Raw genomic sequence first — 12,903 nt, 5'->3', positions numbered from 1 at the left:
GCTGATTACGGTGAGGCAACCAGCCCTAAATAGGTGGTTAATTCTTAATCTCCCTTAAACCTATATAGCTATATAGACCGTCTTTTCATCATAATATACATAATATCTGGAAAGTATGTAGGCATCATAATGAACAACTGAATCCGAAATCCAATAGTTATAGTCCATGCATTTCTACTTTTACTATACACTTCTGAAGTGCTGATGATAGTTAATCTTGTTATGATATATATATGATATATGTATATGCATGTGATTAACAAAACAAAATGAAATTACTGATGATTAATTTAGTCCTGGTGAAATTCTAACCACAAAGCGTCCACGGTAATAATTCAAATACTTTGATGTAGTGTATTACATGCAATAATGTCTGTTTCCACTATGAATCCTCCATTTGATAATTCAAATACTTTGATGTAGTGTATTACATGCAATAATGTCTGTTTCCACTATGAATCCTCCATTTGATCATATATGTTTATGTTTCTTAGCCAGCACAACTTAATGTTTAGTAGACAGAGTTACTTTAAACACTTGAGAAACTGAACCGGAGTTCTCTTAGTATACTTAATTAATGCAGTCAACAGAATAATCTCACTTCACTTCATTGATTGTGATGAAAAAATCTTTCAATTCAAATATGGATGAAGAATATATCAGAAAGAGCCATTATTGCAGATTGAATGGAAGTTGGTTTCCCTCACTTTACTTTTTTGTGTCTTGTGCTCCTGCAAGGAATTTGAAGCCTGAAATTGCTTAACATGGCAAATGACATACAAGTTCTGTCCTTTGATTTTAAGATTATATGAGGAAGTCATACAAATGTTGAATCGTTTCACATGCATGCTTTATTAAGTATTTCAATTTTGTCCCATAGACCTAGATCCTTGAACAACTCACTTGCTCTTTGGCCAGAAAGGTAAATTAGACGCATTAGCAATCCAATGTCCTCGGTGAGTTTTTGCTCAGAGTCTCATATTGTTAACCTTGCTCTTACAGGAACTCCAAAGGGTAGAGAATGAAAATCACTTGGGCAACAATGGTGAGCTTATGTTTTGCCATAAATATGTAAAATTTTACACGTCCTATGCTATGCTAATGTTTCATAACAATGAGTCTATGTAAAACCTAGTTTTTGCTGTATCAGGTCAACCATCAGCAGAGCGACCGACATCTCAGATGCCAGAGAAAAGAATGCTGTGGGTTGCTCTTGAGATACTGCAGAGGTGAGTATTTATGAACATAAATCCTTGATGAATGAAACTCAAGGTAATACTTGGACGTAGCTCGCTCATGAGAGTATTCTGCTTCTTGGATTCTTTTTCAGGAAAGACACACATGAGATCTTCGCTGTACCGGTTGATCCTGTAGAGGTTTGTACTTGATTTTTTTTCCCCAATGTCAAAGTTCAGTAATATTTATCGCAGACTTCTTGCTTTGGAAGGTTGAGGGATACTATGAGATTATTAAAGAGCCAATGGATTTCATGACTATGAAAGAAAAAATAGAGCAAGGAGCTTACAAATCTCTTGAACAGTTTGAGGTTTGTCCATTTTCTTTTTTGTTCTTAGTTTCAAATATGCTTATGATTTTGTAGAATCAGTGTCTTAGTAGCCACTCGGCATGATTAACATAAATTCCAAGATCTTTACCCTATGCCTCAATTATTAGTCCAATCTTGTGATATCCAATTAGTGAAGGATGAGTAAATTTCCACATTTGAGTTTATGGGAACATAGTTGGACCGTGATTGATTAGTTATTTGAATATTTACAGCATGACGTTTTCTTGATATTTGAGAATGCGATGCTTTTCAATGCTCAAAACACCATATTTTATAGACAGGTGAGCTCTTCAAATCATCAGTGCTCGCTTTACTATTTAGTCTCAACAGTTCTCAGTCATTTTTTATAGAGAATGTTGCCTAAAATACCTGCTTACCATCATTACGAAAACATGCAATGAGTTTTTCAGGCTCAAGCTATAGACGAACTGGCTAAGCAGGTCATTAGAACCCTCAGAATGAATCCTGGAAACCTTGAGCACGAATTCTTGACGAAAAAAAGACTTGGCAGAAAGCCCAAATTTGAAACCAGAAGTTTAAATTCTACGTTGCAAACTGAGCTCAATACAGGAGGTAGACTGAGTAGAATGACTTCCAATGTTGCATCAAACGGTAAGCCACATTCTTGATATGGCGATTCAAATTTCATCCATGCATATGCTTAAAAATTTATCCACGCAACACTTCAAGTACGTCTTATATACTGTTTACTAACTCAAAGTTATATTTGTATAGAAGACTTGCTACTAAAATTTTGGCACAGCGTACTTTTTTGGTGTAACTCTATGACTACTAGCATCTGCCATCTGTAGACTCTTAGAGAAAAAGTATGCATAGTAATTAGTATGTAGGGTGCAAGTTGAACCATCCAACTGATATTGTATCAAACATAAAATTCCTTTTTTGTTTTTATGTAATCAATGTAATATACTAAAATGCCATTAGATTTGTCCTATAAATTTGACCATGGGATTTGCTATTCTCTCTTCTTTTTCCTTTACTTATTTCCAGGAACTAGAGAAGGACAACCGCGTTCAAGTTACAGGCCTTTTAAATCTTTCCTAAATGAAACCGAGTCATTAATTTCAGAGGAAGCCACTTGCTCCAAATCTATTGTGCATGTAAGTCTTCATTATCACTCTGAAAAAAAATTAGTTCCTAAAAGTTTATGGTGATTACATTCTTGAGACTCTACAGATTGACAAAGGAGGGATGGACGGCTATGGATACAAGGAGAGCCTGCTGCGGTTTGTAAAAGGTATGGGTTCGACAGCTAAGAAGGTTGCTCAGCGGAAAATTCAGGAATGTATAATTCCACCCCCTAACACTGACTTTCAAGCAACAGAAAAGAAGCTCAGGCGCCCTCAACCTACAACAGATTTGAACCTTCCGGGTGATGATGGGCAGTTGGAATCTGACAGCGGTTATGTAGCAATGATGGTGGATGCCAGCAAGCCCGATGCTCAGGTATCGCATGCAAAGTTAGCTTCTCAGGCAAGGCCTCTGGAATTGAGTGCTTCCTCCGCGAGAGAAGATCACATCTCTGGATCAACTTCGTTGCCTTTTCTAGCTACAAGAACATCGAGTTCCAGCCAAGCTCTCAGCTCTTCTATTCAGGCAAGTAGCTATGGAGTCGTTTTGGCTCAGCAGGCAAGTAGCTCTATTCAGGAAAGGAGACCAACCAGCTCTATCCAGGAAACAAGACAACCAAGCTTGGTGTCCTTACATGGAGAAAGTCCTCGAGCAAGCCGAAACTATGCATCAATCACCTTCCCGCGGGCAGGACTACTCACGGAAGGACGCCGGGCAAATCAGGTCCTGCCCAGTTTTGGCGACTATCAAAACAGAGCCAGCTCTTCTCAGGCAGTTCCATTCCTGGCGAGGAACCAGCCAAGCAGCTTGCTGCGGTCGTCACCTTCTTTAGCTGAACAAATACAAGACATTCTTGGTCATAACAGACTGAGCCGTGGAGTAAATTCTTCGTCCCAGCCCAGGGTGAGTTTGAACTCATCGATTGGTGGAAATGAAACAATGGTGACACCATTTCTAAACAATACAATCAGAACAGGTCAGACCGGTGTGTATACATGTGCAGAGCAAGATCCAGTCGCAGTCCTTGCCCCTATATGGCGGCAACCCAACAGACAGTCAGTGGAAACACTGTATCCCAGTCAAGGTAATTTATTGATGGATGCGCCATTACCACCTCTAAAACCAAGCTATGGAATTTTCGACTTGGGTCACCAAAATTCGCCAGCAGAATGGAGCCACCACAATCTGTGGAGTGGACACAACCAAGATAATCAAATAGTGAACACATCAATCCCGACACAAACACCAAGCCCTGGAATCATCAACTCAGGTAGAGTAATGTCACCATTGGAATGGAACCAACAAAGATCGAGGACTGTTCAGGCCATTAACAACAATCCATCCTACTCGCAATCACATGCCAATACCATGACGAACTTGTGGAACCAGACTGGATGCGTGCAGCCTGAAATCATGTGGCCAGGCTCAGTGGGGTCAAGTGCAGCATCTTTGCCACCAGCAATGGGATTCTATGGAAGAAATGTGGTGCAGAACCAGCAGCTCAACTTTGATCGAACTTTACCAGATAATCAACCTGATGTGTCTCTTCAGCTCTAGCTCTCTTAGTGGATTATATTGAACTTAAATTTAGATAATGGCGAAACATCTCAACAGCTACATACATAAATCAAATGTGTGGAAAATATATATCCCTCCTTTGAATATTCTGTTTTCTTATGCCATTCTGGAGTTCAGTCTCTTCCTATTTCGTTTACACCTTTGATTTTGCAGGGTAATAGAATTTTCTATACTCCCCATAGTGAGTTGAAAATGCTCCACGCTCTATTCTTTCTAGCTTATGTTGATTTTTCATGGTGGAGGGGCAATCATATCGGTTGTTATCCAATGATTTGATAATATAGTTGCTATCGTACAGAAACAAAATGAATAGCTGATTTCATCTATTTCAATCCAACATAAATTCAACCGATATACCAAAAATGTAGTGTACACGGAGAAACAATCGAAAGTTGTTTATGTCCAGGCTCCATTACATATTTTCCTAGAAGCATCTATCCCACTTGACAGATTCACCAAACAAGATCACTCAGATACCAAAAGCTTCATTGATAAATTGAAGACGGGCATGGTAATGGGGAATGGTAATGGCTTCAAGAACGGATCAGAATGTCTTTTCAGGCGTTAGCAAAATAAGTTATAGCTGGTCTATAAGACAGTTGATGTAGGTATCATAAAGATGACAATGCTAGAGAAACATTCCTTGATATCCGGTCATGGACGGGCTCCTGCACATAGAAAGACCACCAGTGAGAATCCTTATTTCACAAAAAGAAAATAAAAAAAATAAAAAATGTGTCAAATAATTCATAATACCTCCACTCCTGGCATCTGAAATTTTGACTTTGTGATAGTCTCAAACAGAAATATATAACTGCCAGAAACAATCCACATATGATTAGTCTCAGTACGAATAAACAAGCTACTACAATGTATTATGCAGATCAGAAAAGTACTACACAAAGTACAATTAAAGAACATAAAATTAAAATAATTAAATAAAATAAATCAGACTTTCGTAAAGACATCTGTACAATCTGGATGAATGTAAAAATGAGTTGCTGACTCCATGACTTCATTTGACCCAGACGCACAATCGAAATGAAAAACAAGTATATTGTTCCCAAAACCAACAGTCATTGCTGGCCTTGTTTCCCGTTTAGGGGTACACTGACAGGACATACCGCCAAGCAAGTTCACAGACAAGTTCGTCAGGGGCATCAGGAAGGACCTACAAATTTTGATTCATTGGGTCAGTTTAAAAACTAGGAACAAACATACAGATTATCTACGATATTTAAAAGGTTACACACTTTACCTCATCTTCATATGGATTGCAATGATCTTTAAACCACAACCTCAAGAACTCCTGAAGACAATAATTTGACCAAAATATTAGAAATGTTTTTCTTTGTTTTTGGTAATATCAGTGATCAACCACAACGATGCAAAAGAGCTACAAAAACATAAAAACCATTACAAGCATCAAACCTTGTCAACATTTTCAGGTTCAAGGCCAGCCTGAAACCGCTCCTCATAAGAGTGTGCAATCCAATATCTGCTTGAATCAGGGGTATGTACCTAAGAGTTCATATAACAATTAAAAGTTAAAGCCAACTACTGTTTTGTAGAATATATATGCTTAGAAAATTATCACTAACCTCATCAATCAAAAGAATTGCCCCATCAGGTCCCTTTCCAAATTCATACTTCGTATCAACTAATAGCAAACCATGTTCTATAGCTACGTGCTGCATTTGTAAAGAAGAAGGAAACCAATTAAGTGATATAAGTTCTCTACATGTTTATCTCAAATTGCCAATTTCTCCACAAGCTAAAACTTTGGGAGAGGGCATATTCTACGAGAGGAGGCCCGAGGATCATAGGTGGGATACCCTTCTAAATGGGGTGAATCATCTCAACTACAAACGCATATCTAGTAACCGCAATTACAACAGTGCATTGATCAATATCATGGATATAAAAAATGAACTGATGTAACATCAGTTTTCGACTTGTGTATCACAGGAAGTAATCTTCTTCCTCTTGACTACGATGAGGAACTCAACGAAATGTTTCAACAAGAAATAAGCCAAAAGGCCCACTTTCCAATTTTAATCATAGTCTAGGACAGCCTGGTTTTAAAATCATTGATAAAGACATTTTTTGGCTTATAATTACTAGAAAAACCAGATTTCATCTTTAAATGATTTGATATATTACTATTTTTTTCTTTGATTGGTAAACCTGTTTTAAATGAGATCAGTAACTCTTTGATATTGGCGGGGTTCGAGTCCCAGACCTCTGATATCATCACCCAAAGGTTTTACTGACTTTGCTAGTCGGCACCTACAATATATTACTATTGAATGGGTTCTGAATCGCTATGTTAGCTTGAGAAAATCAGCAGAGATAAAGTACAGTGATCACCTGGCCATATTCAAATAAACTCAATGCTTTCTTACTTGCTTCGTCATATTCATCTCGTGTCATTAGACCTCTCTCGATTATCTGGGCATGACAGATGCATTACATGTAAATCAAAAATACACATGAGAAATTAGTAGCAATTTGGGAAAAATAATTACACTGGTTAAGTACTCGGTGAGTTCCAGTGTGGTATATATAGTAAGAGACATCTTAAATTATCAACATGTACCAATAAACAACACTTCACTTCAACAGTTCAACATAATGTAATAAATCACAATTATCTAGGATCTAACGAGAGAACAAAGTAATGTTTATAGGGAGTTTATGTATTTAGTAATATTGTAATAACCCCTAAGGGCAATTCTGTAATTTAGGTCTTTAGATTTATATAAAAGGGAATTATCTCATTAGAGATTTCCCCAAGATTCTCATAATTCTACTTGGTATCAGAGCAAAAAAAAAAAAAAAAAAAAAAAAAACAATCCAACAACTTGCTTCTACCACCATCTCTTACCACTGCCAGAGAAGCAAACCATCAACATCTTACTCTTTGGGGGTTCTTTCTTATGATAGACTAACCAATTTCTCCATGAAATAGATCTAAAATTCGGTAACTCCATGGACATTCCAGGTCAATTGTTCATAGATCTAGGTTATTATTTTGCATTTTCTTTCTCTACAAAGGTTATGCATTTATGAAATCAAGTAGCTAATTTCTTTAAAGGTGCCACCTTTACTCTCTATTGTTTGGTTGGGTTTGTTTTTTATAAGTTTGTTGTTAACTTTGGTGCTTCCTACTTGACTCTGATCATTTATTTGAAATGGATACACTGGGAGAGAGTCATGTTTCAGTACAAGGTCCTCAAGCCTCCACACCTAAGTTTATAACCTCAGAGAGGTTGAATAGGATCAACTTTAAGACATGGTCTAGATCTGTTGTCCATTTCTAACTAGTAAGGGTGTGGAGGGATTAGTCGATGGGACTTACGCTCACCCTGCTATTACAGACGAGAAGAAATACACTCAATGGAAGAAGCATAATAGTATGGTTATTGGCTGGTTGTTTCCATGGATACACCAATTGTTCAGATGTTTCTATATCATGATTTTGTTTTTGACCTATGGTCCTCTTTGAAAGAGACATACTCCAGTAAGAGTAATGGCTCTCGTGTGTTTCAAGCTGCTATTCGGATAGCATCATATTCAGTTCTTCACGAAAAGACTAAGCACAATGAGGTTGATATCCATTTCCTTCGAGTAAAGGTTCAATCTGGCATCATTGTCACGATTCCAGTTCGCTCTTCAGAGCAATTGCCTAATATGTTCACCAAGTCTTTGGGACCTACAGTTCTTCACTCCAACGCAGTCAAGCTGGGTTTGATTGATATCTTCGCTCCAGCTTGAGGGGGAGTATAGGGAGTTTATGTATTTAGTAATATTGTAATAACCCCTAAGAGCAATTCTGTAATTCATGTTTTAGATTTATATAAAAGGGAATTATCTCATTAGAGATTTCCCCAAGATTCTCACATTTCTACTTGTCAAAGTTGTAGTTGTTGAGGATGGAAATGAGGGGTGCGTTTGCAACTCCATTACTGTAATATCGCTAGAGAATGTCCAAATCTCCCCCTCTCAAATGTTTTATAGGTAGCATATGTTCTTTGATTCCATTACTAGTAGTCTATGCCGCACGGGTATAGCTGAGACACGTCAGGGACACTCCAGAGACATGGCATTTTCAGTTAAAATATCGGGTGTCCGACAAGGGTATGGCTTCCATTTTGAAGTACCCGTACAACACAGCTAATAGTTGTTATCAATACCAACAATGAAATGTTTTGCAGTGAAAAGTCAATCCTGTGAAGCTGTAGAAATTGGGACCAATGATTTGGAGCTGTTACCAGAAAGCCGTGCTCAGTGGAGTCTATATAGGAATCATCACATTATGTATTCAAAAGGATAGATGGCCTATTTCCCACAAACGCCAAGCACAATACGTTCAAAAAATATATTTTTTATCCAAATAGCCTTTACGAGCAACATCTACTTCCAGGAACTAGAGAATGAGATCAAAGAACTTGTACTCATCCGAACACCTTTGCTAAAATTAGTTTGATATAATAAGTAACATGCCCTTCACAGACAATTTGCCGGGACTCTAGACATTGTTATTTATCTAACAAGGAAATACAGACAGAGAATATCACTTCAACTAACCTCTTCTGGAGTTACAGGAATATCATGATCTGCAGCCTTAGTTGTCGGAGTGAGTATATTGGCAGGTAGCTTTTGATTTTTTACCAAGCCTAATAGAGATTGTCATATAAGAAAGTTAGAGTCTTCACTTAAAAACTTGCTCATTCTCATATAAAAAATACATATGTATACTTTGACATTTGAGTATAGGGTTAATTTCAGAATAAAAAAATGTGGAATTCCTTATAGTTCAAAATGAGACAAGCAGCAAGCCCACATTTAGAAACAATGAAAAAGAGATAGTAAAACTCTGATCCAAAGGAACATATTATATGCAATTGATGTCGGAAAAACCTACCTTCTGGAAGAGCATTGCCACAATAGTTTCTGACACCTTTATTGTAGACTGTCCACAATGATGTATCTGTACTTCCTGTCACAAAACCCCTAACTGCAAAGACGCATCAAATTGCAATAAGTATAAATGATATATAATCAGAATAATTTTTTTGCAGGAGGACTAGATTTATAAACATTTGCAAACATCTTGAAGCAGATGAGAGAGAGCGGTGATTAACATATGTAATATTCTGAGAAATTAGTTGGGATTGACACAATTGTGGCAAAAACACAATGAACTTGCCTCTTTGTTAAACATTGCTCCTATAAGTCTATCTTGGTTTTCTTCTAGTACTCTTATGCAGATAACTAGAACAACCTTAAACAATGATCTACCAAAACAGAAACTACCTAGCATTAGAAAAACAAATCATACTGAATCACTAATTCACTTTGTTGTAAGATAAAAGGCTGTAAACTCACCCACAAACTCAACTGGGAAAACTGAGCATTTCTTTGCAATGACTACATTTTTATCAGGAGCTGATACAATTGCATTCTGAGTTATATGCCGAGTCCTATCGAACCACCATAAACTCGTCTCATTAAGAACCTAAAATCCATAAAATTATATTAAAAAAAAAAAAAAAAACGCCCAACTCCCTTTAGCATCAAAACAAATTAATAAAAAAAAAAATTGCACCTGGCCTTTAAATGGAATAGAAGCAAGAACACGGTCGAAAGCGCTTTGTCTATCAGTAGTGACAAGAACAAGATAATCACCAGCATCATATATATCTCTTACCTACAAACCTCACCACCTTAAATAAATAATTAAAAAACAAATCACAACAAAAGGGGACGTGAGTAAAGTACATATCTTTCATACCTTGCCTCTAATTTTAGATTTAAGAGAAGGAACAGTGAGATGAAGATTGGTTTCAGAAAGACAATTGGTAAGTGAAATTTGAGCAGAATGAATAATATGGTCTCTGTAATCAGTATTAGTGAGTGAGTTAAGAGATGGTTGTTTTTCAAGTGATGAAATGGTTAATGGAAGTGAAAAAGTTTTGGTTTTTGGTAATTTTATTGATTTTGAAAGAGTGAATGAAGGGAAAAGTGAGGTTTTGTTGAGGGTTTTTGGAGGGTTTAAGGTTGGATAAAGTTGAGAAGCCATTTTGTTTGTTTTGTGTGTAATCAAAAGTGAAAACCCCAGTGTCCAAAATTCCAAATATATAGCCTTGCTAGTTTTTTAACTTTTACTTTTCCATTCAGTGCCCAGCTCAAATGGCGTAATATGCTCATGCAATGGCAGTCTATGATCAAGCTACCAAGTTTATATTGCTCCAGCATCTGAATTTTATGATCAGGCCATATAAGTTCTGCCAGACAAAGATGGCAATAACCATGGGCACAAAATTTGCGAAGCTAGAGATGAACTTAGGAGAAATTGACTGGGCTTGAAAGATATATATTTTCTCATTTCAATTTGCTGATACCTGATGTGCTGAGTTTTGGAGCGAGTGGCAGGAATTTGAGGTGCCACAGGGAAATTAAGGCACCTTCAGAGATATGCTAAACTTCAATCACAGTGTTTCTGCTACCCACCTGGAGCAGTTTTGGAAGGTATAACAGGTTGGGGAAGTGAAGGATCTTGACCTCTAAGCGCATTACTCTTTAAAGTGTATAAAGAAGCAACATAATTGTGGACATCTTGAAGATCGACATTCGAGGTTGGATTTCCATATTGATAAGCACCAGTTCTAACAATTATTTCTTTATCAGTGCCTCTCAAAATATCCAATATTCTCTAAAAATTCTCCACGAATTTGCGATGTCGTAGGTCTTAACACTGAAACAAGGACAAAATGATAAGCCAGTCAGATAAAAGGTCCGAGATGGAGGGTTGAAATTGTGTTTCAAGAGAGAGGGTCATAGATAACATATTTCTAAGATTAAAAACATGGTGTACCAAAGAGGAAACAGCGATAGAAGCAGATAATTCCCATTGACCGGATACAATGATAGGATAGAGTGGCTATCTAAAATCACTATCTCGATTCACTCTTATGATACACTGTCAATTGCTTCGTTTTTTGGGATAAAAATAACTATTGGGCTCAGGTATACCGTTTTTATTTTTTTCGGTGCGTTCGACAAAGGTATAGTGGTTTTGAATGTCGATGAGCCGGATTTGTTGGGATATACGCATAGTGGATTCAAGATGAGAATTATAATAGTTGCAAATATGTAGCAGTCTCCAAAAATTGCCAGTGCCTTGGCCAAAAGAGAGATAGTCATGTGGTTCAGTACCTCTTGATCGAGGTCAGTTAAAGGGAGTCGCAAACCAGCAGTTAGTTGCCCAACAATGATGATAATTGTATGGGCATCACCACTTTGGCATTTGGTCTCTTTCCTACATCCAGCATAGTGTCGAAGAGTGACAGTATATGGTATCTGGTATGCAGCTCTAATTATGTCTAACTTGGTTTTTTGGAAAATAAGGATTCAAACTACCACTCCATATGCTGTTATCTTCCATGATATCGCGCTCTGACTCTGAGGCCACAGTCTCGAAATGATGGCAGGCTAAACCATCAACAAGATACGATGGATGCTAGGCTGGTTTATCAGTCTCAGTCCTTTGCAATGTTGAGGCTGAGGAAGAAGAGCTGATTCGAGTTGTAGACTCGACACCATCATTCAACATATTGGTATCACTAAAACTATAAATTTTTATTAGAATTATATCCTTCATCAGTATTACTATCACTATATTTAGTATAATTGTATAATATTTTATTTGTTATACTCGTATCGAGGTTTCGTGGTGATAATGTCGGGTTTCGAGGTGAGGAGTTGTGTTTCAAAAGCATACGTTCTTGATGTCGAAGCCAGAATTGTTTCGAGAGTGTTCGCCTAAAATTAACAAAAGTTTTTCAATTCTCCTAGTTACACTGAAACAAATCAAAAATTATAATTCAAAATCTAGTTAGTATAGGTGATTGTACAGATAAAATATTTAAGTTCAAACCCTAACACTAACCCTAACTCTCTTAATTTAAGAAGAGGAACAGATGCATTATTAAAAATAAATAGATGAAAAGAGAAGTGTTTATGAAAGCAAAAAGTATATTGAAGTTTTATTTTAACTAACCTGACAAAATTACAGGAAAATCTAATGAGAAAGACAGCGAATAATTTCAAGATGAAGCTTTTCAGAGGCTATTAATGGTGGTGGGGTTTTAGTGTTTCAAGCTTTTATGTGAATAAGTGAAGAGAGAAAGTGAAAGCGAGTTTTATATTCAGTATTTTGAGACGGTTTTTCGTTTCTAACAATAACCGCTTGATAATTTGAAATTTTAATTTGAATTTTCAGTTTGAAATTTTTTTTTGTTTTTGCCCAGTTGTTTCTCGAAACATTTAAATTTTCGATATTGAAATTTAAAAGTTTCAGGAGGGGGCAATGTCGTGGGTAAATATTGTCAACCCGATATTCCAGCCCATATATCATAAATAACTCAAAATATCGACATAAATGTCAATATCTCGCGGTAAGGTCATATGTTGCCGGTTAAAAGTGGGAAAAGAGAATGAAGAAGAGAATGGACACGTGGCAGAAAATGATTAGGCAAGACTACAACCTGGAATACTATATAAAGACAAGAATGAGGAAGAAAACGATTCATTCTATTCATTCCAGAAAAATAGATAGAACTAGAAAACAGTAAGAGAGTGAGAGCGATTTGTAACCGCCA

At 36.9% G+C, this 12,903-nt stretch overlaps 2 protein-coding genes across 2 annotated transcripts; one reads left to right on the top strand and one right to left on the bottom strand.

Annotated features, from left to right (window-relative positions):
* Positions 1–4,469, top strand: LOC147484955 (uncharacterized). Its single transcript, XM_086571358.1, has 9 exons — positions 1–33; positions 1,003–1,045; positions 1,151–1,229; positions 1,331–1,376; positions 1,448–1,546; positions 1,780–1,848; positions 1,978–2,179; positions 2,579–2,688; positions 2,765–4,469. The coding sequence occupies exons 3-9, from the start codon at positions 1,183–1,185 to the stop codon at positions 4,214–4,216; spliced, it is 2,025 nt and encodes a 674-aa protein (XP_086427484.1). The 5' UTR covers positions 1–33; positions 1,003–1,045; positions 1,151–1,182; the 3' UTR covers positions 4,217–4,469.
* A 65-nt stretch (positions 4,470–4,534) lies between these two features.
* PUR7 (purin 7) lies at positions 4,535–10,867 on the bottom strand. The gene is made up of 13 exons (XM_086571359.1): positions 10,645–10,867; positions 10,035–10,527; positions 9,849–9,950; positions 9,629–9,758; positions 9,165–9,257; positions 8,828–8,916; positions 6,608–6,688; positions 5,839–5,928; positions 5,669–5,758; positions 5,496–5,546; positions 5,362–5,408; positions 4,994–5,051; positions 4,535–4,905 (listed from the first exon to the last, which is right to left on the bottom strand). The coding sequence occupies exons 2-13, from the start codon at positions 10,320–10,322 to the stop codon at positions 4,849–4,851; spliced, it is 1,176 nt and encodes a 391-aa protein (XP_086427485.1). The 5' UTR covers positions 10,323–10,527; positions 10,645–10,867; the 3' UTR covers positions 4,535–4,848.
* Between the last annotated feature and the right edge of the window lie 2,036 nt (positions 10,868–12,903).

Source organism: Coptis chinensis, chromosome 7 (assembly GCF_015680905.1).
Source record: "Coptis chinensis isolate HL-2020 chromosome 7, ASM1568090v1, whole genome shotgun sequence".
Classification (NCBI taxonomy): domain Eukaryota; kingdom Viridiplantae; phylum Streptophyta; class Magnoliopsida; order Ranunculales; family Ranunculaceae; genus Coptis; species Coptis chinensis.
Note: the sequence above shows the minus strand (reverse complement) of the source record. Positions and strands in the feature narration are given on the sequence as shown.